This window comes from Phodopus roborovskii, unplaced genomic scaffold (genome assembly GCF_943737965.1).
Source record: "Phodopus roborovskii unplaced genomic scaffold, PHOROB, whole genome shotgun sequence".
Taxonomy (NCBI): domain Eukaryota; kingdom Metazoa; phylum Chordata; class Mammalia; order Rodentia; family Cricetidae; genus Phodopus; species Phodopus roborovskii.
The window spans coordinates 35,773,229-35,801,119 of NW_026126525.1; the positions used below are offsets into that span (position 1 = coordinate 35,773,229).

The following is a 27,891-nucleotide window of genomic DNA, read 5'->3' on the forward strand; positions in this document are numbered from 1 at the left end:
CAGCCACAAAGAGCACCACCTGTGTACATTCACTCTGTTCCCATTTATTTATTTACTTATTTTTGGTTTTCGAGACAGGGTTTCTCTGTATTGCTTTGGAGCCTGTCCTGGAACTACCTCTGTAGATCATGCTGGACTCGAACTCACAGTGATTCACCTGCCTCAGCCTCCCGAGTACTGGGACTAAAGACATGCTCTATCAATGCCTAGCCTCGGTTCCCTTTTAAAAGGGCCCTGCCCACCTCCCATCCTCTCTTTCTTTCTCTCCCTCTCTCTTCTACCACTCTTGTCCCCAGGGACCAGTCTCTGTCCCCCTCTTTGTCCCTTTTTCTGCTCCTCCTCTCTCCTCTTCCAATAAACCTCCCATATGAGTCCTGTTGCATGGTGTGATTTCTCTTCACAGCATTTTTTTTTATTATAACAGTTTCCTGTGGTGCACTATTCACATATAGGTATGAAAAAAACACACACACACACACACACACTGATATGGATCTGGAGAGATGGCTCAGCAGTTAAGAGCACTGGCTGCTCTTCCAGAGAACCTGAGTTCAATTCCCAGCATCCATATGGCAGTTCAGCTGTCTTCAACTCCAGTTCCAATGGATCTGATACCCTCATACAGGCCAAACACCAATGCACATAAAATTTAAAATAAGAGAGAACACTGATAATAGTTGATAAGCTTAACTGCAAAGGCCATGTGTTCTTAACCAAGCATGGGGTACTTGTTTTTAACTCTGTTTGAGAGTCTCTTAGAAAAGGGAGTATTTTAGGAATGATTTTTCTTCTTCTTCTTTTTTTTCCCCAAGACAGGTTTCTCTGTGTAGCTTTGGCTGTCCTGAAACTTGCTGTGTAGACCAGGCTGACCTCGAACTCACAGAGATCCACTTGCTTCTGCCTTCCAAATGCTGTGATTAAAGCATGTGCCACCACCATCATCCAGCAGAAATGATTTTTCTAAATAAAAAAAAAGTGCTTGTTTATAATTTGCATTTACAAATTAAATATCTCTCAGCCTGTACCTAAGTTAGTAAGTAATGTGCTTCCAGACAGAGTCTGCTTACATACTGTTATAAATTAACTGACCTTCAAGAAAACCGTTGCGGGGCAGTGGTGGTGCAAGTCTTTAATCCCAGCACTCGGGAGGCAGAGGCAGGTGGATCTCTGAGTTTGAGGCCAGTTTGGTCGACAAAGTGAGTTCCAGGACAGCCAGGACTGTTTCACAAAGAAACCCTGTCTGAAAAACAATACAAATGAAATCAATCTTGTTATGCTTTGGAGTTGTGAAAGCATAGATTTGCTTTTACCATGTTCTTCTTACCAAGTTACCATGACTTGTACATGCACTTCACTCAGATAATGTATATGTGTGAATAAGATGTGGTAACTTATTCTCCAGGCATTGAAAGTAATGTTCACCCACAAAATTTGTTAAAAACATAGTTGATTGTGTCTTTGTGTGATGTTCTGAATTAACAGAATCAGAAAAATTTTCCTATTATGAAACTCCTGTAAAAGATTGACTAAGACAAAAGTACCTCATTCCCTCAACAATACAGCTGCCTAAACAAGACCTGAGAAAATATAACACCAGGGGAAATCTAATGGGGCCCCACCCCTAGACAAAGAATCTAAAGACAACTAAGGAATGCTGAGATTGGGATATGCGTCTCCTAGTTGTTTAACCGATACCAAGTGGTCAGCCCTGAAACCATATATGCCTATAACACTAAATAGACTCAGTAGGTTTACATATATATTTAAGCAACTGTGTGTGTGTGTGTGTGTGTGTGTGTGTGTGTGTGTGTGTGTGTATGTATGTACAAGAGGCCTGGTGGGAGAAAGGAAAAGGAGGGGAAATGATATGATTATATTTTAATTTTAAAAGCTCTTAGGAAGTAGGCCTAGGCAAATTTCTGTAAATTCATCGCCAACCTGGTCTACAAAACAAGTTCCAGGACAGGACAGCCAGGGCAGCTACACAGAGAAATCCTGTTTAAAAATAAATAAATAAATAAATAAATAAATAAATATTTAAATTCCCTCATTCCTTTTCCACACTCTATTTGTTGTTCAGTTCAACAGAAAGTGACATTTGTTCGAGAGATCAGAACTCTTTAAAAGAACCTGGGCTCATTCTTGAGTAATCAGCACCAGGTTTTCCTTTATGTGGTACTGCTTCCTCAAATATTATCTTAGTAGGCAATTTTGACTCTTTTAGTTGTTATTTATTTACTTATTTATTTATTTTGATTTTTGAGAGAGGGTCTCCTGTAGCCCAGGTTGGCTTAAAACTTTATATGTAAGGGCTGGAGAGATGGCGTAGCCAGTTGAGAGTCAGTTGAGAGTTGTTCTTCCAGAGGACCCAGGTTCAATTCCCAGCCATCACATGGCAATCACAACTGTCTGTAACTCAAGTTCCAAAGGATCAGCCACAATCACACCAGTGCACATAAAATAAACTTAAAAAAAAAAACTTTATATGTAGACCAGGTTGGCCTTCAATTTGTGGTGATCCTCTGACCTCTGCCTTGTGACTATGGGATTTTAGGCTTGCCCCACCATACCAGGTCTAATAGTGTTTGTTTGATCTTACTTGAGCTGGCAGAAAACAAACTAGACTCTGAGATGTGCTGGCTAGTTTTATGTCAACTTTACACATGCTAGAGTCATTTGAAAGGAGGAGAGAAAATACCTCCATAAGATCAGACTGTAGGTGGGGCTGGAGAGAAGGCTCAGTGGTTAAGAACACCAGCTGTTATTCCAGAGGTCCTGAGTTCAATTCCCAGCAACCACATGATGGCTTACAACCCTCTGTAATAGGATCTGGTGCCCTCTTCTGGCCTGAATGGATAAATGCAGACAGAACACACTACATACATAATAAATAAATAAATCTTTAAAAAAAAAAAAAGAAAAAAAAAAAGATCAGACTGTAGGCAAGTTTGTAGAGACAGGGTTTCTCTGTATTGCTTTGGAGCCTGTCCTGGAACTGGCTCTGTAGACCAGCTGGCCTAGAACTCACAGAGTGTTGGGATTAAAGGCATGTGCCACCACCTCCCTCACTTTATTTTCACTTTATTTTTTTGAGACAGAGTCTCTCATGGAACATGGAGCTTACCGATTTGGCCAGACTCTCTGTTCAGCAAGCCCGGGATTCCTCCTGTCTGCCTCCTGATTGATTTCATAGGTCTAGCCCAGATGTCTTTTTTTTTTTTTAAGATTTTACTTTTTAATTCAATTGTGTGTCTGTGTCTCTGTGGGGTACTTACACCTGTCTCTGGGCTGGGTTTGCAGGTGATTCTAAGCACCGGAGGCAGGTGGTAGGAACTGAACTAGGGTTCCCTGCCAGAGCAGTATTCACTCCTAACTACGGAGATAACTTTCTAGTCCCAGCACTTGGCTTGCCACTTGGGCACTAGAGACCTCAACTTAGTTTCTCATATTTTCATGGCAAGCACTTTGAACCATATACTCAGACCTGTGGCATTTTAATGTGCTTTCAAATTTTCCTAATTACTTTTCCCATGAGAAACAGTCAAGCACTACATAACATCATTTGGCCAAGGACTGATTTCATATAGGGTGGTCCCATATTACACTGGGTACTGATGTCATTGCCAGAGTAGTTCTTGTAAGTAATACATGTAATGCAATGACGTGGCAGAACAAACCTAACACATTTCTCAGAACACATCACTACCAGTGAGAGACAAGTCACTACGCCTGGCTTTTTCCCATTTTTCACTTGGGCTGAAGATGATATTGAAGTAGCAAAAGAAACAACCCTTCACATTTAAAGTCGGGGTGGCATTAATCGTGATTCATGGAAGATCAAGCTAGAGGATTACTGCAAGTTCAAGGGCAGTTTGACTTATACAGGGAGTTACAGATCAGCTACCTCTACACTGCCAGACTTTGGCTCAAAAGACTTTCAGGGGCAGGCTAGGTAATTTTACTTTTTTTTTAAAGCGTCTGTGTGCATGCCACATGTGTTCTTGGGCTCGCAGGTGGTCCCCTAGAGCTGGAGTTCGAGGAGGCTTTGAATCACCTGGTGTGGGTCCTGAGTCTTCTCTCCAAGGGGCTTACTCCTTTTATGCATTTGTAAGGATCGGGGACATAGTTAAGTGATGCTTATCTACCAGGCACAAGGCTGAGTTCAATCTCTAGTCTACAAACAAAACACCTACATATTTCTTCTTTGCATACACTCTCCCTTCTAGAATTGGGTTGGGAAGTTTTCCTGGAAAATACGCCCTTAGGCGTGGGCGTCCGGGTTCTCCAGCCAGGGACCAAGGGGGAGACACTGGTCCAGTCATGATGCAACTCAGCATCCTTCCGACCTGAGGCGTTTCCTTCCTAGACCCTGCGCCATCCGAGTGGGACGTGACTAAACTCTGGGCAGCTGTCTGGAGGGCGCGGCAGACCCGGGGGACTGCAAAGTGTGGGAGGGCCTCGGAGGCGGACCCGCAGAGACCAGGGGGGTGAGAACCGAGGCTCAGGCTCCAGGATGAGCGGCAGGCCGGAAAACCAGAGGATCTTCCTGTGGGCTCGGCCCGCAACGCGCCCCGTGTTCCACGTCCCCGGGTAGCTCACTCGGCACGCGCCAACTTTTCTCAGCCCAGATTCCAAGGACCAAGAGGAAGGGAAGGAACACAGACCACGACACCAGGCCAGCAGCGGGCAGCCTAGGGGGACCCAAGGCGCACGCAGCCACGCCCAGCGCCGCTCAGCGGGACGGAGGCGGGGCCGGTGAGTTGGCTCGAGCTGATTTGCCCGTCTCCGAAGGGGGCGTGGTCACACGTTTCGGGCCCAGCCCCTTCTGCCACCCTGGGTCCTGAAGGAAATAGAGGCCTGTCCCAGGGCCTGGCGCGGAGGGAGGCGGGGCAGAGCGGGGCGGTGGCTAGGTCCAGAGTCCCCGGAGGCCTGGCTGCGGGGGAATGAAGCCTCCGCCTTTCCCGGCAGAAGTATTTAAATACGGCCGCGGGCCCCGGTTTCGGGCAGCGGCTGGCGGATCGGTGAGTAGAGCTTGCGGCTTGCGAGTAAGGCGCTGTCCGACCCAACGGGACCCGAGCGGCAGCCGTGCTCCGGCCTTGAAAGTGGGTAAGCACGGTTCCCCGCGGGATGCCCCCTTCTCTCGGCCGGGGTGTGCGCGCGGTCCGGGGCTCGCAGCGGGGCTGCACACCTCACCATCCTGGTACCCCCTTTTTCGGGTCCGGCGGGGATCACGTCGTGTGCTTGCAGGAGGTCGGGCGAGCAGGGCTTTTGATTTGCAACTCGTGTGTCTTCAAACCGGTTCACATTTTCAGATTTGAAACGAATGTGATTTTCCCGCCGCTTTGGATCCCACTCCCCACCTCCCTAAGCAAGGGGTCCTCTTCGCAGGGCTTAATGGGCTGATCATAGTCCTAGGGCTTTGTTGGGGATTAGAGTCTGCTAACCTGGGGGTCCTCTGCCCTAAGAGGAGAAAGCAACGCCCCCTGAAGACGAAGCCCTAAGGAATTTATCCTAATATCTTGGGGGGCTTCTGCAGTCTATTGTTGGCTGAGTCATAAGCTTGGACATTCTACTTAATATTAGGGGAAGCCTTTCTTGGGAGCTTCAGAGACTGTTTTTCGTGAGATCTTGAACATCTTCACGTCCTACATGTAAGATAAATTGAGTAGGGTTGGGAAATCTGGTATAGAGAAAGGAGGGGCTCCCTGGGGGAGAGCTCATACGTGGGATACACAGAGACTAACTGTTCATCCACTCACCTCAAAGGCCAGTCTGAGTTTTTCAAATCCCCTAAGAAATGGAGAACAGTAGTCTGGTGTGTTTCTTCTGAGAGGTTCAGGACTTGAAAGAGCTGAGTGTTTCGATTCTGAGATGTTTTTGCGTACTTGGCTTCTAGTCTTAGCTGAATGCTACACACCCTGGTTTGGAAAAGACCTCATTTCTTCCCCTCCCCCCTTTTCATCTCTGTACTGCTTTCTCTGTTATAAAATCTCTAACCACTAGGCATGCTCCATCTTTCCCCATATTTCCACAGCTTTGTATCATACCTATTAGACATAAATTTAAGTCTTTCACAATAGTTTTTTTTTTTTTCTTGGATCAGGCGTGTTTTAAGTGTGTGTCCAGGATGAGTGAGGTTGGTGTATCCAGCTGTCTATCATGCCTGCTGTTTAGTTCCTCAGTAGCTGTGAAGAGGGGTGGCAGATGGATTATATTCTGTTCAGATTGCAGCATAGGACTGCTGTTAGTGCCATCTTGTAGGTTGAAATGTATATCTGAATTTATGAGATTTTACATGGACATTAGGTTCCAGTTGTCGTGGTATATTGTGATTCCCAAAACACAGAGGTGAGAACTCATTTCAGAACGACCTGTTTAGTAAGCAATCAGGCCCACTTTTCTGTCAGCACCATGAGGGCCAGAGGGTGAATACAAGTAGAAATAGAAAATGGTGAGATAAGCCTGCCAGTGAAAACATTTGTGTGATAGCCTTTAGTTAGATCCCCAGAACTCACAGAGAAAGGGAAGCCTAGACCCCCAAAAGTTGTCCTTTGACTTCACACATGTGCCATGGCCTGCATACTACATACACAAATTATGAAAAGTGAAGCCAGAATCAGGAAACATCTATATGGTAGAAACTGTATTGATAACATTGTATCCAGTTCCATATTAAAGTTTATTGAGGGTTTCATTGACACTTCCTAGTGACTTTATTTGACTTGCATTGGTTGTGCATCCATCAACCATTGTGATGTATACACTGTACTTCATACCCAAAATGAAGACTAGCTCATCAAGTAGCTGAATGTATTGGCTCATGCCTATAATCACAGTTCCCAGGAGGCTGAGGCAGAGGGATCACCACCAGTTCCAGGGCAGCCTAGGCTGCAGATTGAAACCTTATTAAGAGAGAGAGGTGGTTGTATGTGAGGAGAAGGGAGAGGAGGGGGGAGAGAGCACACACATGCGCACACACACACACACACACACACACACACACAAGCTTATCCACTTTTATAGTACAGATGCACCTGCCATCAGTAACTGCTACCTGGAAAGAAACCTGAATTATGGTCTTGAAATAAAAGCAGATAAGAAGTAACTTGAGGACCAGGGGGTGTAACACAGGAGTGGAATGTTTACCTGAGATGCTTGAGACCCTGGATTTAATCCCCAGCACTATAAAAAAAACCAAACAAGTAATATTAGAGGTAAGTGGGGGAGAATATAATGATATTCTTTAGGTCAGTAAAGAAGGTAGCAATCTGATTGTTCACTGCTATACCTTCAACACTTAGTATCTTAGTATGGTAATCCCTCCGTGTGTCTCAAAACAGTGAAAGTAATACCTAGCCAGGCTGTGGAGGCACACACCTTTAATCTCAGCCCTCAGGAAGCAGAGGCAGGTAGATCTCTGTGAATTCAAGCCAGCCAGGTCTACAGATAAGTTGCAGGACAGTCAAGGCTATACAGAGAAATCTTGTTTCCATAAAAACAAAAGCAAAGAAGGTAATAACTAATATAATGTAAATAGTTTTGCCTTATTGTTTAGAAGGAAAAAAATCTATACATGTTCAGTAGAGAACCAATTTTTTTTTTTTGGTAGTGGTGGTGGCGGTAGGGTGTCATGGTGTCACTGTGACTAGCCTAGAACTTGCAATGTAGACCAGGGTGGCTTTAAGCTTGTTTCTGCTTCCCTAGTGCTAGGATTAAATATTATGCCATTACACCTACACACACACACACACACACACACACACACACCACAGTTGCCTAGTTCTGTGGGTATAGACTCCCTGGGGGTAGAGGATGTACTTGTATCTGAAATTTGGGCCATTCTCCTTCCTTCCCTCCCTACCTCCTTCCTCTTCATTTCTTTTTTTGGATAGGATTTCTCTGTAGTCTTAGCTATCCTGGAACTCACTCTGTAGACCAGGCTAGCCTTGAACTCACAGAGCCTCTGCCTCTGGAGTACTGGGATTAAAAATGTGAGCCACCACTGCCTGGCTTTTCACCTAATATTTATTTATTATTATTATTGGGGGTCAGAGGGCAGCATTCAGGAGCCAGTTCCTTCTTCCACGTTTATGTGGGTCCCAGGGACTGAACTCAGGCTATCAGACTTGTGTGGCGAGCCCTTTACACTCTGAACCATCTCATGGGCTCCTCTTCATCCTTCGTCTCCCTTGGACTTGGACACTCATTTTGCCTTCTAGCTGATTATCTTTTTATCATGTGGTTGTTTTACTTGGGTGTGATTTCTTTCTTTTCCTCCTTTTAAATCACCATGAGTCATCATACTTTCCAGAGAGCCCTTCTCTGTCCCTTACCCCACAGACAGTTCCTTGCTCTTTCTCCTATTTGGGTGTTCCATTGTAGGGCACTTACAAAGGCCATGGTTCTGCTTCTGTGCTCCTTACTATACTGTAGCTGTGCGAGGGCAGGGACTGAGCTGTCTTGCTTACTCTTGTATCCATAGCACACTGAACAATGGTAGCTGTTACATAGAGGATGTTTAATAAATGTCTTTGGTTAAACTATTCCACGGCCAAGTTCTCCCATTTCTTCCTGTTGGAAGCATTACTTTTTTTGTGATGGGGAAAGGACTAGGCCCTGGAACAGCTGATGCCTACCAGATGCCCAAGTTTCCCTTTTGTAGAGGTGGGACAGCTATAGTGACAGTTGACAACGTCTTCCCACAGGTGAGAGATTTTCAGAAGATTCCTTCGAGCTTAGTCACCTAGTATTCCCAACATCATCTTTCCCATCCACTTAGGGTAGGGGAAGCAAGATGGGTGAGGCAAGGAAAGATAGGTGACTGCCAGAAGTCAGCTTGGGTACTCCTGGTATTTTTACCAAGGCAAGTCTTGCAGTCCTAAAAGTTTAGGAAGAATGTTTTATTTCTGTAGCTGCAAAGGTGCTAATAGAGACTTTTAACTCACTTACTTGTGCTCTTGAGGGATCAGTTTTAATATTTCCTGTGAGTCCATATAGAAGAATGCATCATAACAGTTAAAGAGGTGAGGTAGGGGAAGAATGGATGTGACTTTAGAATACAGTAAGTTAAAAAAAAAAAAAAAAGCCAAGTGTAGTGACTGTCTGTATATATGGTATTTCTTCAGTTGGAAAATAAGATTATGCCAGGTATGATGGGTGCACACCTTTAATCTCAGCACTTGGGAGGCAGATATCTCTGAATTTGAGGCCAGCCTGATCTGCATAGCATATTTCAGGACAGCCAGAGCTGCATAATAGAGAAACCCTTTTCCAAACAACCATAAGACATGCACACATACATGAATGCAGTTGGGCAAATTAACCCTGGGAGTATACACAAGAAACAAAGGAGCTGCTGGCAGAAATAGTCAGTAGGGATGGCGGAGTAATGAGGCTTCTTGAGATATTTTTTCTTGTAACATTTGACCTTGGCACTGACAGGATGACTCGGCTGGTAAAGGTTCTTGCCACCATGCCTGAGGACCCGAGTTCAATCCCTGGGATCCACATGATGGAAGGAGAGAACTGGTGTCTTCTCTTCGTCCTGCTCCCCAACTCCCACCCCTACCCCAATTTACTTTTATGGTATAACATTAAGAATGCTTTCTTAGTAGAGTTATAAAATTTCAAGGCTTGCCTGTTTGGGGAACTAAAACTGTGGTTTTAATTTTTGCAATGCTAAGAATCAGACTCAGTAGCTCACCTTATGCATACTGGGCAAACAGCCGTCCACTGAACCACAGATACACTCTTGCCAAGCACTGACTGGTCTAACCCAGAGTGCCTTCTCTGATTTTTGCAGGAGTCCACAACAAACTGCTAAGCTGTCTGACTACTATTTTCCTTCTTCCTGGGTTGCATGAATGGGTTGGATTTGTGATGTCTGAGACCCTGGCAGAAACTGGAGTGACTGGTCATTTTGACAGTAATTATAATGAATAACCAGACATTCATATATATGAGCCAGTCCCTTGTAAAGTTTTAGTGTCATTCATTTCACCCAATGACTATTGAAACATACTAAGATCAGTGCAGCAGTATTGATAGCTACAGAAGTGACTTTACAGCTGGTCAGTGGTGGTGCACGCCTTTAGTCCCAGCACTTGGGAGGCAAGAGGCAGGCGGATCTCTGGAAGTTTGAGACCAGCCTGGTCTACAAGAGCTAGTTCCAGGACAGCCTCAAAGCCACAGTGAAACTCTGTCTCAAAAACAAACAAACAAAAAGGGCCTTTGTCTGGCTGGGAAGATTACAGAACAGTAAAGGGCTTGTTGGGTGAGCCTGAGACCCTGAGTTCAGATCCCCACCCCCCCCACCCCAGTAAAAGCTATTGTAGCCACACATACCTGTTATCCCAGAGATGGTATGGTGAGGGATTGCTGGCTAGCTAGCCCAGCTAGACAACAGCAAACTCCCTGTTCACTGAGATCCTGCTTCAGAAGAATAGTTAAAGAGCAGTAGAGTAGCATGATGTGGGCCTCAGGTCTGTACATGGCCCACACATGGGTGTTGCATACCAGCACACATATAGGCACATACACATTTGGAAATTACTTTCCTTTATTGTTTTTATAATTTCTAATTAAAGTTGAATTAGAGTTTCAAGATTATTGTCTAACATTTAAAATAATCTGCTCATGCCAAGTTAAGTATTTGAGGGGTAATTTGTTCTATTTTCAGCTGTTAGAACAATGCCTGAGGTGGATGGTATATAATGAACAGGAATTTCTTGACCCAGGGTACTAGAGGTTGGCAAAACCAAGATGGAGGGGCTGACATCTGGCACCAGGCTGTTTTGCTGTGTCATTCCCTGGCGGAAGAACAAAAGATATGAGCTCAAACCTGTAGCATTAAATCCTTTTATAATAAGCATTAATCCATGCTGAGGGTAGAGCTCTCATGTCCTAAAGGCCTCCTCTTATGCCCCACCTACCAGCTCTTTTGCATTGAGAATTAAGTTTACCAAACACTTCTAGAGGGATATTTTTAAGCCAAGCAGGAGATAATCTTAGATGTCAGGTCTGAATCATGGCAATAAACTTACCATCTAAACCTGTTGGAAAACTCACCTTTGTATGCTCACATATAAGTGAGAATACACAGGTGTATAAATTTACTCCAAGGCTTTCTCTTTGCACCCAAAGCTATCCTGGTTCAGGGGAGAGGCTTGGTTTTGCTTCTTGACTTTCTATCAGGACGTTATAATTTTATGGTATGTGTGGTAATATCAGTTGTTATAAATTTTCTCCCCTTTTCGTGCTAGCACAGTCATCTAGTTGGAATATTATTTTTCTCTCACAGTTTTCATAATTCCTATGAGTAAACGTAAGAAATTGTTCCAGATGTCTGACACAGTTTTGTGATGAAGATGCTAGTGATTTGTCCATATTTTCTGTTTCCAATACTAAAACATTTTTGATTGTTTCCCTTCCAGTTCAGTCATGGTTGAAATTAAGAAGATCTGTTGCATTGGTGCGGGCTACGTTGGTGGGCCCACATGCAGTGTCATTGCTCATATGTGCCCTGAAATCAGGGTGACAGTTGTTGATGTCAATGAATCAAGAATCAATGCATGGAATTCACCAACCCTTCCTATCTATGAGGTAAATTATATGTTAAACAGCTTTGTTTCTATACTTGTTGTTTTCTTATTGTGTTGGTTAACTATTTTATATATAGATACTATTATTGTGATTATCTATGGCTGCAACCAGTTCAATGAAAAAAGTCTGGCTGGGCATGTTGGTAACACCCATGATCTCAGCTCTCTGGAGGACTGAATGAAGTTCATGTTCTGCCTGGTCTACATAGCTGGCTTAAGGCCAAGCAGGACAACACAGAGAAACCCTGCCTCAAAACAAAGCAAAGGTTCTGGATAGCGCTTGAATGTAGCTTATCCTAGCTTAACTAGCTGACATAAAGCCCTGGGTTCCAGATACTAAGGAAAAAAGAAAGAAAAACTAAGTGTGGTAGTGCATGCCTATAATCCCAGTACTTTAGAGGCTAAGGGAAGAAGATTACTGAACTACATAGTGAGACCCAAGCTCAACTGGGCTAGATAGTGAGCAAAAAGCCCAAAGTGTGAAACAAAAGTTCCAGGTAAAAAAATGTTCTGGGCCTTTGAGCTGGAAGTGTAGCACATGGTCAGCATGTGTCAGGCCCTGAAATTCCTCTCCAGTGCTACAAAAGAGAAAAAGAAGAAATTAAGGATAGTAAAGTACAATTATGTCAGAAATATAAAATATAAAAGAGAAGTATGCCAAGGCTGGTCTGTTTTGCTCAGTCAGTTCTTGCTCAGTGCATAGCCCTGTGCTTTTTCCTAGAAGGGGCATGGTGGCGCACTCAAGACTTGGAGTCAGAAGGAACAGAAGCTCCTCAATAGTTTGGGACACATGAGTCCCTGTCTTAAAAAATAGTGGACTGCTGTATGTGGTGGAACATCCTTTAGCTCTGACACTCAGGAGACAGAGGCAAGCTGATCTCTATGAATTTGAGGTCAGCTTGATCTACATAGCAAGTCCCAGGACAGCCAGAGTACATAAAGAGACCCTGTCTCATAAAAACTCCCAAAACACAAAAAAATTAGTAGAGGCCTGGTGTGGTGGTACATACCTTTAATCTTATGCTTAGGAGACAGAGGATGGCTGATCCCTGAATTCCAGGAGACCCTGCCTGCAAACAAACAAACAAAAAAAAACAAAAACAAAAACAAACAGATGCATGCTTTATGTTACATATAGGACTAATAACTTTTTGTATATAATTATGGGGCATAGTAGGATATTTCATGTACAGTGCTTAAAGATCTTGTCAGAATAATTAATCTTATCACCTTAGAACACTTATCATTTATTTATAATAAGAGAATTTTCGGGGCTGGAGTGATGGCTCAGCGGTTGAGAGCTGCTCTTCCAGAGTACTCAGGTTCAATTCTCAGCACCCACATGGCAGCTCACACTTGTCTGTAATTCCAGTTCCAGGACTTCTGACACCCTCACACAAACGTGCATGAAGGTAAAACATCAATGAATATAAAAACTTTAAAAAGAGAGAATTTTCTACAAACTATTTTGAAATAATATGATAAACAGCTATCAGCCAGTGACCCTGCTGTGTCTAGAATGTTAGAAGTCATTCTCCCATCCAGCTGGACTTAGGAACCCATTTCCCACCCTATCACTATCCCTCTTCCCCACCTCTGGTAATTGATCACAGTTTTACTCTCTGTGATCAGCTCTTCTGGCTGCCTCATCATTGAGGACACATGGTATTTGTCTTTCTCTGCCAGATGAACTTCATGTAACAGAAGACTGATCAACCTGCTCCCTGCAAAACCCCACCTCTATAACTTTATCTGCCATTTTCTTGAGCCCAATCAGAATAGCCAAAGAAGTCTGTCCTGGTGCAGTGCTTAGTGACACCACACTTGTTTTAGTGGTTTATATATTTTGCTGGTTCTGGTTACGTTTTAATAACTAATAGGAATGTGAGTTTACAGTTATACCTCCAGTAGCTTACAAAAGGCCTCAGGGCCAAGGAGAGATGAAGGCTCAGCTGAGAATGGCATTTGCTATCAAATCTGATGACCTGAGTTTGATCCGAGAACCCCTGTAGTTGTCCTCTGACCTCCGTACGCCCACCATGGCAAGCACATACTATGGCACACCTGCATATACACACACATAAAATGAGTGAATGTAAAAAAAATAATTTAAAATTAATGAGGAATAAAACTTACATGAATGAGTGTTTTATATGCATGTCTGTCTGTGCACTCCATACATGCTTGGAGCACTTGCGATCCGAAGAGGGGCTTGGATCCCCTACAACTGTCATGGATGGTGGTGGGTGCTGGAACTCAAACTCTGGTCCTCTGCAAGAGCAACCCATGCTCTAAACTGCTGGGCCACCTCTCCAGCCCCCTCTATAAATTCCTCAAGAATAAGCAAACAAATGCAAAAATAACAGGAAATGGGTCTCTGTGGGCCCATCACTGTTTGATAGTTGTGGAGATGGCCAGTTTTCTCCCTTCTCCCACCATCCTCATTATTTATGATTTCATCTGTTATAGTTGCATTATGTGCGATGGTTTTTTTTTTTTTTTTTTTTTTTTTTTTTTTTTTAGGCATGAACACCACTCATTACTAAAAATAAAAATCTTACTATGAAGAGCTCTTGGGACTGGGAGTGTTAGTCTAATGAGAGAATAGACACTTAGCATGTTCTAGTCTTAGGATCAGTCACCACCACCAAAACAAACAAACAAACAAATCTTATGCATGTAAGTTAGTTTAAATCAGAGACCAAGTAAGATTCCCATTTTGCAGTAGAATGGTATCACTTAAGTGTTAAGTATTTTGTTTATTTCTCTTGATACAAGATCTCACTGGATAAACTCAAGTCCTTTCGTCAGCCTCCTGGGTGCTAGAGCACAGGTGTGCACACTACACTCAGTTTTTTATTTTCTTGCTCATTTATTTTTAGTTTTAATTTTTAATTTAGTTTTTATCTTATGTGCATTGTTGTTTTGCCATGAGTGTCAGATTTCCTGGAACTGCAATTACAGATGGTTGTGAGCAGTCATGTGGGTGCTGGGAATTGAACCCAGGTCCTCTGAAGTACTTTTTCACTGAGCCATCTCTCCAGCTCCTATTTTTTTTTGTTTGTTTTGAGATAGGGTTTCTTTGTGTGGCCCTGTATCTGTAGACCAGGCTGGCCTAGAACTCAGAGAGATCTGCCTGCCTCTGCCTCCCGAGTGCTGGGACTAAAGGTGTGTGCCAGCGCCGTCTTACATCCTCCCTTGCTTTGTTATGGTTTTTGTTTTTTCCCCTTCTTTTTAGTTAGAGAAACTGGTTTGTTGTGGAGCTTTTTCAGAGTAGATTCTCCTGGTTGACTCCTGAGCTCCCTTGAGCATTTAGAACATTCCCTGCATCCTTTATTTCCTATAAACTGGTAGTTGATGATCTGAGTGTGACTGCAGACTAACACAGCAGAAAGGAGGACTGACACCCAAGGTTGTCCTCTGCCCTCCACATGTACTCCATGACACACACCTCCACACCCACAACTCTACCCAAAATAAATGTAGTTTTTTAAAAAGTTGAATGAATACTTTTTGAGTGGCAGTGTTCCTTTAAAATTTTTTTTAACATAAATATATCCCCAGTAAAATTGTATGGGAGAAAGTAGTAAAGATTTTCAGTATTTCTTATAGTAGGACTTAGAAAAACACATACTATTGTCTCTTTGAATAAAGTAAATACTGGCTTTTACAACCACCTCTATGGTGTGACTCATGGAGGGAGGGAATAGGGGTGGTGGGAACACTGGACTGACACAATTGCATTCATAATGACAATGCACAAAATTTGCTTGCAATCACAGGGCCTTGAAGGATGTGATAATTGAGTTGATGTGGGGAGTTAATGGTTAACATATCACCGGTTATATGGTAAACAATGACGAAGCATGTAAGAGCTGCTGATCTTTCATTGTGCAAGTTTAACTTTGCTTCATTTGGTGATAGCGTCCTTACTGTGTTTTGTGTGTGATCCCCCCTTTTTCTGGTTTTCACAGGACCTCCCAATGTGGCCTGACCTGACCTCAAATTCACAGTGTAGCTCGGCTGTGCCTCACACTCAGTTCTCCTGCTTTAGCCTTCCAAGGGTCAGGACTACAGGTGTGCACTGCCATGCCCAGTGATCAGCTATTCTAAAAGATAATACTTGGAAATCTAGACCTTTAAATTGCAGCACAACCTTCCCCTTACAAAGGTGATTCTGTTGCTTTTTGTCTCAGGACTGGATAATACTATGTGTTAACTCCTTTTCCTTTTTCCCTTCTCTAGCCTGGATTAAAAGAAGTGGTAGAATCCTGTCGAGGGAAAAATCTGTTTTTTTCTACAAATATTGATGATGCCATCAGAGAAGCTGATCTAGTATTTATTTCTGTAAGTAGTTTGCTTGCCATGTGATTTTTTTTTTTTTCCATTCCTGCTCGTGAAAGCTTCTTTGTTTGATTTGGTATTAAGCCATAAGTGCTTTTAACTGCTGAGTCATCTCTCCCACCCTATAATTTCTTTTTAAAGACAATAATAGGGGCTAAAGAGGTAGCTTGGTGGTCAAGAGCACTGGCTGTTCTTCCAAAGGATCTGAGTTCAATTCCCAGCACCCACATGGCAGCTTACAAATGTTTGTAACTCCAGTTTCAGGATCCAATACCCTTTTCTGACCACTATGGGCAGCTTATGTACATACACGTAGACAAAATACACATAACATAAATTTTTTAAAAAGATCATGGTAATATATTGCATGTGACAGATAGGCACTCCTTTAGACTAAGGATCTCTGAATTCATTCATTTTGTCTCCTGGCCGTAGCTTGGAACCTCAAATCTGGCCCATGTAAGGCCAGAGAGTTCTCTGGATGTTTCCAGTTCTTTCTTTCAGTGGCCCTATTTGTGAAGTGTGTTGAGTTCTGTAGAGTTAAGACCGTGCCCACTGCTGATCAGCTAACTGATTGTCTGGGCACTATCTTGAAAGCACTGCCTAGTCTTCTCAGGCACTGTGTTTGTTCTTCTTCATCCTGAATGCTCTCACTAGGTGAACACACCAACAAAAACATACGGGATGGGGAAAGGCCGGGCAGCAGATCTGAAGTATATTGAAGCTTGTGCTCGACGCATTGTGCAAAACTCAAATGGGTACAAAATCGTGACCGAGAAAAGCACAGTCCCTGTGCGGGCCGCAGAGAGCATCCGCCGTATATTCGATGCCAACACAAAGCCCAACTTGAATTTGCAGGTATGAAGATCCATAAAGAAAACATTAGCATCTGATGCTTCTTAGGTCCAGACTGATGCCTTAAAGTTACTCACAGTTCTTCTAGCCTAACTTTCTTTTGTATTGATCTTCTAGGTACTGTCCAACCCTGAGTTCTTGGCAGAGGGGACAGCTATCAAGGACCTAAAGAACCCAGACAGAGTCCTGATTGGAGGGGATGAAACCCCAGAGGGCCAGAAGGCTGTGCGGGCGCTCTGTGCTGTGTATGAGCACTGGGTTCCCAAGGAAAAGATCCTTACCACCAACACTTGGTCCTCAGAGCTTTCCAAACTGGTTAGTGCAAAGCTTGTGACTCTTGGTTAAATCTGTGACTGTGTTTAGACAGTGTATGCAATGTTACTCAGGTCAGTGTGAAACTCAAATCCTGCCTCAGCTTCCCGACTGTAGGGATCACCACACACATACTCTCTCTCTCTCTCTCTCACACACACACACACACATTCACACATACACACACACACTGCAATACTTATTTTGCTTTATTTTTTTTTCAGTGCTGGAGATTAAACCTGAGGCCTCATCTGTTAGTCAAATTCTCTGCTTAATCTTTTTAAATTGTCTTTTCTAATCATTAGTGTTCCACTGTCTCTTCAAAATGAATCCATCAATATCTCTTATGCCTGCTTAGTAATTTGCATCCCTTAGTGGAACACACTGACATATAAGATGGCTTTTGTACTCACTGTCTTCCCTTCTCTTTATGTAAAGGCAGCAAATGCTTTTCTTGCCCAGAGGATCAGCAGCATTAACTCCATCAGTGCTCTGTGTGAAGCCACAGGCGCTGATGTGGAAGAAGTGGCAATGGCTATTGGGATGGACCAAAGAATTGGAAACAAGTTCCTAAAAGCCAGCGTTGGTAAATCAATTTTTTCTTTACCTATAATAGGTAACTGAAGCTTCTGACTTTATAGATGATTTTTGTTTGTTTGTAATTTAATATCCTAAAAAAAAAAAAAAAAAAAAAGATTCTAGTGATTAAATGCACTAGCTGCTCTTGCAGAAGACCAGAGTTCAATTCCCAGCAGCCACATGGTGACTCAGCCATGTGTCACTCGAGTTCCAGAATCCTAAGCTCTTACATGCATGCATGCAGACAAAACATTCATACACATAAAATAAATGTTAAAATATCTCAGGTCTGTGAGATGCCTCAGTGAGTAAGAGCACCTGTCCCCATTCTGATGACTTGAGTTTGAACTCACATGGTAAAAGGAGAAAATAGCCTCCCTGAAGTTGTCCTTTGACCTCCAACTAAGGGCTGACTTCCACACAGTACCTTCCCATTAGGTTATAAAGATTAAGTGAAGTTGGATATGCTTATCCTTGCCCTTAGGAAGGAGAGGCAAGAGGGTCAGGACTTTGAGGCTTGCCTCTGTTACCTAAGTTGCCCAGGCTGCCTTTGAACTTGTTGTGAGCCAGACAGGCTATGAGTGGCCAGGCCACAGCATACTTGCCCAATCTGTGAATCCTACTTTACACCATAGCTATAGTCAATTCTCATTATTTATGGTAGTTACACTGTATTAGCACTAAAAGTACTTTATAGAACACAACTTAGTGAAACCCTGTCTCATAAGAAAAAATACATAAATGGAGTTAGGACATGGCTTAGTGTGCTTGCCTAGTATGCACAAGGCCTGGTATTTCTGATGCTCAGTGTCACTTCCTAGTATTATTTTCCCTGCCCTTTTTTGATGTTTTGTCTAACTATAATAGTAATAGCTACTATTTACTAAGACATATTATGTCATGTTCTTTAATGGTGCTTTATCTCCTTTAATTTTTTTTTTCTTTGAAGACAGAGTTTCATACGGCCCAGGATGGCTTTAAACTTGCTGTATAGTCAAGATTGGCCTTGAACTCCTCCTCCTATACCTCCCACAGATGTTTGAAACTACATTTGACATTTCCACTGTTTATGACCTAATAAGAAGGTGCTGTGGTTTTGTTTTTAGAGAGCATTCAGATTCAAGGAAAGTTTTGTACCTTGCTCAGAATCATGCAATGCTGAGGCCAGATGTTTAAGACACTCAAGTCCTTACCTCGCTACTGCAGCCTGAATTGTGCTAGCTCAAGGATGAGGTACCACTCCTTGGCCCAAACCCAGCCCACAGCTTGCTCTAAATAGTGTTATGGGAAGATGATCACACCACACCACAGCCTGTCTCTTGTCTTTAGCTACTATATATGACATTGTAGTGGCAGAGGTTAACAGTTGTGGCAGATTTTATGGTCCACACAGACTGAAATATTTACCATCTGGCCCTTTCCCTTAAAAGTTTACTAACTCTGTGTTAAAGTAGGAGATATAGGCAATCATACCAAATAAGTCCAGAAGAAATAGAAGATAAATATAAAGGAAAGGTGAAATGGGGGCTGGAGAAATGTCTCAGAGTTAAGAATATTTGTCCTTGTGGATGACCCGTGTTTTGTTTCCAGCACTCACACAGTGGTGACTCTAATCCATCCATCCCTCTTCTAACCTCTGAGGATAGTGTACATACATACATGCAGGCAAAACACTCACACATAAAAAAATACTTTTCTAAAAGGAAAAAAGTCAAATGTAGCTTTAATGAAACGTGTTGGGGAACTATGTAGTAAGTACTTGAGCTGATAAGTATCTTGTGATTTATAAATCTGCTTTTCCTATTTTTTTCATCTTGATACCTGGTTTCATCTAGCTCAGATTGGACTTTGACTCACCATGTGCTGCAAAATTTCTCTGCTATCTGAATTTTATAAAAGCCACCAATGTTGTATAAGTTTTGCCACAGGATTTAGTGTTTTGTTTTTTCTTTTTCTTTTTCTTTTTTTTTTATTTCTTAAGGTTTTGGTGGGAGCTGCTTCCAAAAAGATGTTCTGAATTTGGTGTATCTCTGCGAGGCTCTGAATCTGCCGGAAGTAGCTCGTTACTGGCAGCAGGTGTGTACTCTGTAGTCTCATTAAACATGGCTCCCTTAGTCAAATGGTTTTGACAGAACTTGTTCCAGGAACTCAGGTTTAGTTAATGAGTATCTCTTTTCAATTAGTCTTTTTTCCTGGTCAACTGTGATAGGCATCCATACTTCCTATTTTATAGCTAAGTTTGCTCCCAGAATAAGTCAGGAAGTAATAATATCTTTTATGTTTGGGAGTCTATGTTTGAGACTGTCTCATGTAAAGAGGCTGGTCTTGAACTTGTTATGTAGCTGAGAATGACCTTGAACACCTACTCCCTCTGCCTCTTCCTGAATGTTAGAATTACAGGCATGCACCATCATAAGAGACAGGGTCTCACTGTGTAGTCCAGGCTAGCCTGGAACTTGGTGAGAAGCACCCACGTGATACTGTTTTTAAGTGGTTTGCGTCTATGGGTACTTTTCTTCCCCTTTCAGTTTCACAGAGCTAAAACGGGAACCCCTTCCTAGCTTATCAAATGCTTGTTTATTCTGGGTACTCTTTGGGAGCACTTCGCATGCAGATTATCATTTTGTTCTCATCTCTAACATTATCCCCTGTTTTTAGATGAGAGAAGATACTTTGAGAAATGACATAATTTGCTTAAGGTACTGGCCAGGAAGTGTACCATTCCCAAATGGTTTCCTGAGTCCATAATCTTTCAGATTTCAACAAGAGCTATGGGAATGAGTCTGTAGAGATGGCTCACTTTCTGTGTAGTTCACTCAACCTAGCAGGTGGCTTTATCTTGCCAGTCATTATGCACAAATTGCAGATGAAGTCCTGATTTTCCAATACTTTGGGCTCCTTTTCAAGCTTGTATAGCACTTGTGGTGTCTGTTCCTAGCCATTTTCTTCTCTTGGTGAGCTTGGTGAATGGTGAGTTGTAGCATTTGAGGGAGTGCTTGGAGAGCTGATTTCTTACCACTTTGTTCCCTCTGGGTAGTTAAAGAAGCTGGCTATGGGGGGTGCCTTATTTAGCCTATTTTTGTTGTTGTTGTTGTTTTTATTTTTTTCTGACACAGGGTTTCTCTGTATTGCTTTGGAACTGTCCTGGAACTAGCTCGGTAGACCAGGCTGGCCTTGAACTCAGAGATCCACCTGCCTCTGCCTCCCGAGTGCTGGGCCGCCAATGCTTGGCTTAGCCTAGTTTTGTGGCTGGATCTCAGATGCCTTCAGTATTCAAGCCTAGCTGTGTTCCTGCCTTTTCATCCATCCAAGCTTCACTCAAGGCAGACCAAGCCAAATGAAAATGAACATTTTCAGAAAGGCTCTAAGGAGGGGAAATTGGTGGATTTTATCTATTTTATCTATTCATATTTGGGTTTTTGAGACTGGGTTTCTCTGTACAGTCCTGGCTGTCTTGGAACTCACTATGTAGACCAGGCTGGCCTTGAACTCAGAAATCTGCTTGCCTCTGCAAGCTGAGAAAAGCATGTGCCACCACATTTGGCAATTGGTAGATTTTTAATTTTCAGATTTAAGTCTAAGTAACAGTGATGAGTAAGTTTTGCCATTAACATATAAGCCATAGATTTGTACAGTAACATTTACTATAAAACCATGTGTATATCCTAGACTACAGTTTTGTAAGCTAACATCATATATTATGCATATAATTTCAGGTCATAGACATGAATGACTATCAGAGGAGGAGGTTTGCTTCGAGGATCATAGACAGTCTATTTAACACAGTGACTGATAAGAAGATCGCTATCTTGGGGTTTGCATTCAAAAAGGACACTGGTGATACCAGGTATTCCTTTTTTTTTTTTTTTTTTTTTAAATTTGTTTACTTATGTGCATTGGTGTTTTGCCTGCATGTATGTCTGTGTGATGGTGTCAGATCCTCTGGAGCTGGAGGTACCGAATGTTGTAGTTTTTTGAGTTGCCATGTGGGTGCTGGAAATTGAACCCCAGTCTTCTGGAAGAGCAGCCAGTGTTCCTAACAGCTCCAACCTCAGGTATCAGTTCTTTAAATCGTGAAAAAAAGATGGTTTTGTTTTGTTTTTTTAATTTTACCTATGCTTGGTGACTCGTGGTATTATCTCAGGAGGCACAGACAGTCAGAGCTCTGTGAGTTGGAGGCCAGCCTGGCCTATATAGCAAGTACCAGGCCAGCCATGGTTACATAGTGGAAGGAGAGAACTGACCCCTGCAAGTTGTCCTCTGACCTCTACCTGGACACCATAGTGTGCACATGCGCGCGCGCACACACACATTAAAAAATAAAGTAAAAACTAACACTTAAAACCCTTTGAGAGAGTATGGGAACTTTTCATCTTATCCTGAACTTTAATTGGTAGAAAAGAAGTACATGAGTGTGTATATGTGTGTTTTCTATAGTATTTCATTCTCTGTCATATAAAGATGCCAGAAGAGGGCTGTCAACATGGTGTCACACTAAGCAGAGGAGGACCTATGTATCTCCTCATGTGTGTTAGTGTGTGTGTCTTTGTTAGCCCAACATTGTGGTTTAATCTCAGCATTAGAGAGGTAGAGGTAGGTGGATCTCTGTAAGTTTAAGGCCAGGAGGCCGGGCATTGGTGGGGCACACCTTTAGTCCCAGCACTCGAGAGACAGAGGCAGGTGAATCTCTGTAAGTTCGAGGCCAGCCTGGATTATAGAGTGGAGTTCCAGGACAGGCTCCAAAAACAGGCAAACAAACAAAAAAAAATGTTTAAGGCCAGACTGGTCTACAAAGTGAGATCCAGGACAGCTAGAGCTACACAGAAAAGAAAAATAGTATCTATATCCTCAACAATTAAGTTTAGAACTTACCCATATCTTAAATTTCTTGATATTAGAATACGTCATTTATCTGGGTGGTAGTGGTGACACATGCCTTTAATCCCAGCACTCTGGAAGCAGAAGCAGGTAGATCTCTAAATTCAAGGCCAGCCTGGTCTACAAAGGGAGTTTCAGGACAGCCAGGGGTACACAGAGAAACGCTGTTTGGAAAAACAAAACAAACAAAAAAGCCTGTATCATTTAAAGTGGCACTGATGTGTTTGTCCTTCAGAGAGTCCTCCAGTATCTACATTAGCAAATACCTGATGGACGAAGGTGCACACCTCCATATATATGACCCCAAAGTGCCCATGGAACAGATAATCATGGATCTTTCTCATCCAGGGGTTTCAGCAGATGACCAAGGTAGGATTATGTTCCATAAACCATTCTGGATACAACTCACACACTGTTTTTTTTTTTTTCTTTGAAATCTTTGGTGGTTGCATTTTTTGTCACTGTTAAGAGTTGACCCTATATTCAGTCTCATTTCTCAAAAATTAAAGTCTTAGTTATGATGTTCTCAGCTTTGAAGTCATCACTGGTGTTTTAATCCAGCAAAATTTGCCATGCCCAAGGATATAGCTCAGTTACTCCACAAATCTCCAGGGAGTCCCAGTAAATACTTCTGGAGAAAGTTTGGGGTGCTCCTGGTTCCTCATTGTCCCCATTCATTCCCCCATGGTTCACTTCTGCCAGACACGCTTTCTACAGGACTGGTGTAAAATACATAACCTCAGACTCCTTGTTTCCCATTTCTCTTTTGGTCATTGTTGCTGTTTTTATAGTGTCCAGACTGGTGACCATTTCCAAGGATCCATATGAAGCATGCGATGGTGCTCATGCCCTTGTTATTTGCACTGAATGGGACATGTTTAAGGTGAGGGCGCATTACAAAAATTCTAGAGGCATTCCAGTGTCACTGTGGGTTAAATGTGTGTCACATGTATGTTCTAGTTATTCATTTGGTATGTCTTCACAGGAATTGGATTATGAACGGATTCACAAAAAAATGCTGAAGCCAGCCTTTATCTTTGATGGACGACGGGTCCTGGATGGGCTCCACAGTGAACTGCAGACCATTGGCTTCCAGGTAGTCAGCATTCTGGACTGGCTTCTTTGTTTGATCTTGTCACTATTACTTTATTAGTGTGTGTGTGTGTCGTGCACGCACAATTTGGGGTCAGGGCATGTTTGAGGTCAGAGGACAACCCTAGAGTCGGTTCCCTCCTCCCTCTTTATATCAGTCCCGTAGGGCTTCTGGCTTGTGCAGCTAGTACCTTTATCTTAATGGGCTGGTCTGTTATAAACCCATCGTGTGGGTTTTAGAATTGTCATGTTTTCTAATTTAGCATAACTGAGCAAGAAGCCTTCTTTGGTTCAAGTTCCTATTGTTTGATGATCCTTCCACTCCTTCCCTGTTTGTGACAAAGTTGGTCTCCTTAGCAGCTAAGAGGGCATCAGGTGCTTGTCATATAGAAACAGCACGTGCCTCAGCTCCACTCATACCATAAGACACTACAGTTACATAGTGCATGCTTCACGTTTTTTCACAGCTGAACTTCATACCCAGTGAAGACTTGGATGGTGGGTGGGGTTTGATTGTGGGTGGCTTTGTTGTGGCAGCGACACTGTCATAGCAAGCATTCACACCTTTCACTCAATGCTGTCCCTGTATGATGAGAGATCTGAAGGGGGATTATGGGCTTCATGAGACTAGCCCTTTTGTCATTCAGGTTCAGGTTGTGGAGCTTGGTAGCTGACAGAACCTGCCCAGAGCAGTGCATTTGTATGTTCTTAGCCTTTCTGTAAAATACTAACAAGCTGTTAGTTACCTTCTACCTCCTCGAGCTGGGTGGGTGGAGTAGAGGCTCTGCACAGAGTAAAATAGGGAAAATTAAAATGGAGCTGCTGGAGGATTGACAGCATGGTGGCCCACTAAGCAGAGGGCTGTGCATCTCCTCAGCACCAGCGTGCAGGCACCAGCGCTAAGAAGGCCTTATCTACTTATCACAACCCTGCCTGTGGTTTCTTTAGTCTCCCACTCACTTGTTAAAGGACGATTTCTCTGTCATTTGTGAGTGAGACACCAACTTCAGCAAGATGTAGCTGACATTTATTTAAAATTATTTTAGGCAGTTGAGAGACAAGTGGATCCCTGAGTTCAAGGCCAGCCTGGTGTACATATTAAGTTCTAGGACAGCTAGAGAAAGCCTGTTGTAAAGAATCAAAAACCAAAACCAAAACTTCAAGTCTGGAGAGATGGCTTTATGGTTAAAAGCACCTTCTGCTCTTGCAGAGGACCCAGTCTAGTCTCCAGCACCCACATGGTGGCTCACAACCATCTGTATCCCCAGTTCCAGGGGATCTGATGTTGTCTTCTGGCCTCTAAGGCTAGCAGGCACACAACACATGGTGCCCCTACAGGCCAAACACTGCTATATATAAAATAAAAATAAGGAGACAGATGTAGGCAGATCTCTGGGTTCCAGGACAACCTGGTCTACAGAGCGGGCCTCAAAACAAAGTGGTTGTGTGGGGCTGGAGAGATGGCTCAGTAATTAAGAGCACTCACTACTCTCCACACAAAGTCCTGAGTTTGGGTCCCAGCACCCACATGGCAGCTCATAGCTGTCTGATGCCTTCTGGTATGCAGATGTACATTCAGACAAAAGTATCCATATACATAAAAATGAATCGGCTATGTCTTTACTTGACAACCGCAGGTGTGCTGGTCCAGCACTCCAGCACCTGGAGGCAGAAGCAGAAAGCCTGTTATAGGCCAGAGCTACTTAGAAACCCAAACAAAATCAAACCAGGAAAGTGAGGAGACACTTGATTCTAGAAAGACAAAACCAAAGGAGCCAAAGATCTCTCAGCAACTCGGACAACTAGAAAGTTTCTCCTCATCTCCCTTATCTCTCTACATTGTAGAACTCTTACATATGAATCATGTGCACTGTGATTAATAGTTCTCTCTTTTTTTTTTTTTTTTCCTTCCTCTTCAGATTGAAACAATTGGCAAAAAGTTGTCTTCCAAGAGAATCCCATACACTCCTGGTGAAATTCCAAAGTTTAGTCTTCAGGATCCGCCTAACAAGAAACCCAAAGTCTAGATATTTCCATTTTACCTGTGATTGTTTTGGTACTTCAGGGTAGCCAGTGTCTGTCTGATATTAAATGGTAAATGAACTACATGTTTTTAAGGAAACAAAAATATTTTTTTAATCATCAAATTTATACTTGCTGTATGGGTGTTAGCATATCTAGGAATTAGGAATTATGAATCTAGAATAATTTTTACATATTTTTATATTATTGTCCTCTCAGTTATTGAATGGATGCAAAACGATCATGTTGATTTAAATGTCAATTTTTGTAAAATAAAGATGAAACTTTGAACACTTTTTAGCATTATGAATTGTCCACAGACTGCACTTTAATAAGAATATAAGGAAAAGGCAGTCTCGTTTTCCTGGGTGTTGATTCGTTTGCTTCTAAATGGGATTTTGAAGCCATGAAATCACTGTGCTACTATGTATGTTCTTTTATTTCAGTGACATGTCATTAGTGGTTTTGGTGTTTTGTTTTCCTCAAAAGGTCACTCTGCATTTCTTCCCTGCTTAACATGAATAGTACTTTCTTTTTTGAAAGAATTTAACCTGAGGAAAAAAAATCAGTAGTTTGGTCTGTGTTATTTCATCACTTTCGCCACTGATTGTTACTTTTACTGCCTGAGTGAAAAAGTGTTTGTTACCTTTATTTTGATTATTTCTATTACACTTCTAATTTTTTCCTTTAAGCAAGAAAACCAATAAAATCTCATGTGTAAACTCGAAGATTTTTCCAATTTACATATATATATTTTTATGTGCATTTATTTGGAAGGGATATCAAGTATGTACATGCAAACCATTTATGCAGAGTCAGAGGATAACTGACTTATACTGGTTGGTTCTCTCTGTCCATGGGGGTCCTGGGCTTCAAACTCAGATGGCCAGCTTCACCAGCAAGCATTTTCACCCACTCAGCCATCTCAGCATTTAAAAAAATACTTATTACATTTGTTCTCTCTCTTCCTCTCTCTCTCTCTCTCTCTCTCTCTCTCTCTCTCTCTCTCTCTCTGTGTGTGTGTGTGTATAGAACATAAGAAACTCTGGGTACCTGTTTTGTCCTTCCACAGTGTGGGGCCTGGGGGTTGAGCATGATCAGGTTTAGTGTTAGGTACCTTCACTCCCTGAGCCATCTTGCTAGCCCAGCATACATCTTAAAAAAAAAAAAAAAAAAAAAATCCCCCTTTTATGTGTATGAGTGTTTTCCGGCATATGTGTATATGTAGTGTGTGCCTGGTGCCAAGGGAGGGCAATAGAAACTTTATCAGCTCCCTTGGAACTGGAGTTATGGATAGCTGTGGGCCATCATGTGTGCTGGGAACTGAACCCAGGTCCTCTCCAAGAAGAGCTTGTGCTTTAATGGCAGTGGTTGTTTGCATGTGGATTGATGATGTCATGTTTCCACTTTATGCTGTGTACACTGAGAACATACAAACTTTGCTAAACAGTTACATGTCCTATCCTTTAGGACTTCTGTGATTGAGTATAAATGGGAAGTTGAAGCTGTCAGAGCCCCTGGAACTACAGTTGTGGCCAGCTGTGTGAGCCATGGTGTGGGTGCTGGGAACTGAGGCATGTGCTTTTAACCACTGAGCCACCTCTCCAGCCCCTACAGTTACATTTTAAATACTTACAGAACTTATACACAATAGCCTCAATCTTGCCTCTTGGCCTATGAAGCATAAAACTATCTGCTATTTGACCTTTCAGAAAAGTGTAGACATCTGAACTCATGTTGGCTTGAGGATTAGCCCTTCTGAGGAGTTTATGGATTAGAGTTTGCTCCGTACCTGCTTGTCAGTAGGATTATAAATCCAAAGATGTCTTGCTAAAGCAGTTAAAATTAGGTACTCCTACACTGGGCAGTGGTAGCACACACATTTAATCCCAGCACTTGGGAGGCAGAGGCAAGCAGATGGAGGCCAGCCTGGATTACACAGCAAGTTCCAGAACAGCAGGGCTACGCAAAGAAACCTTATCATACAAAACAAAAACAAAAAAGTTAGGCACTCCTTTTTAATTGCAGGAAGCTTCTATGCCTAGAGTGGAAAAGTAAATTTCATTTGTGGAACACAGTTATAGTTTGAAAGGTAGAAAAATTGGAAGTGGAAAAAAAATAGGCCAAAGATAGGAAGCCTTGGAAATTTTCTCTTTGTGATAGGGAAAAAATATGTGATTCACATATACATTTGTATATATAAATCTGT

At 42.5% G+C, this 27,891-nt stretch overlaps 1 protein-coding gene across 4 annotated transcripts; it reads left to right on the forward strand.

The window, feature by feature from the left end:
* Positions 1–5,009: 5,009 nt before the first annotated feature.
* On the forward strand, positions 5,010–26,406 carry Ugdh (UDP-glucose 6-dehydrogenase). Of its 4 annotated transcripts, none has more exons than XM_051198093.1 (12): positions 5,010–5,106; positions 11,433–11,601; positions 15,846–15,947; positions 16,602–16,802; positions 16,917–17,114; positions 17,550–17,727; positions 19,672–19,766; positions 21,407–21,537; positions 22,804–22,937; positions 23,360–23,451; positions 23,554–23,664; positions 25,580–26,406. In XM_051198093.1, the coding sequence occupies exons 2-12, from the start codon at positions 11,440–11,442 to the stop codon at positions 25,685–25,687; spliced, it is 1,512 nt and encodes a 503-aa protein (XP_051054050.1). In that variant the 5' UTR covers positions 5,010–5,106; positions 11,433–11,439; the 3' UTR covers positions 25,688–26,406. The 4 variants fall into 4 exon arrangements, with proteins under 4 accessions (XP_051054050.1, XP_051054053.1, XP_051054051.1 ...); XM_051198096.1 differs by having other exon boundaries at positions 17,550–17,697; XM_051198094.1 differs by having other exon boundaries at positions 5,012–5,102.
* Positions 26,407–27,891: the final 1,485 nt, after the last annotated feature.

What these genes read in the sequence shown, in the direction of transcription:
- Ugdh (XM_051198093.1), top strand. Translation starts at nt 11,440, where the DNA reads ATGGTTGAAATTAAGAAGATCTGTTGCATTGGTGCGGGCTACGTTGGT. An exon ending in AGCCCAACTTGAATTTGCAG is followed by an intron (nt 16,803 to 16,916) that starts GTATGAAGATCC and finishes TTGATCTTCTAG; the next exon opens with GTACTGTCCAACCCTGAGTT. An exon ending in TAGCTCGTTACTGGCAGCAG is followed by an intron (nt 19,767 to 21,406) that starts GTGTGTACTCTG and finishes ATATAATTTCAG; the next exon opens with GTCATAGACATGAATGACTA.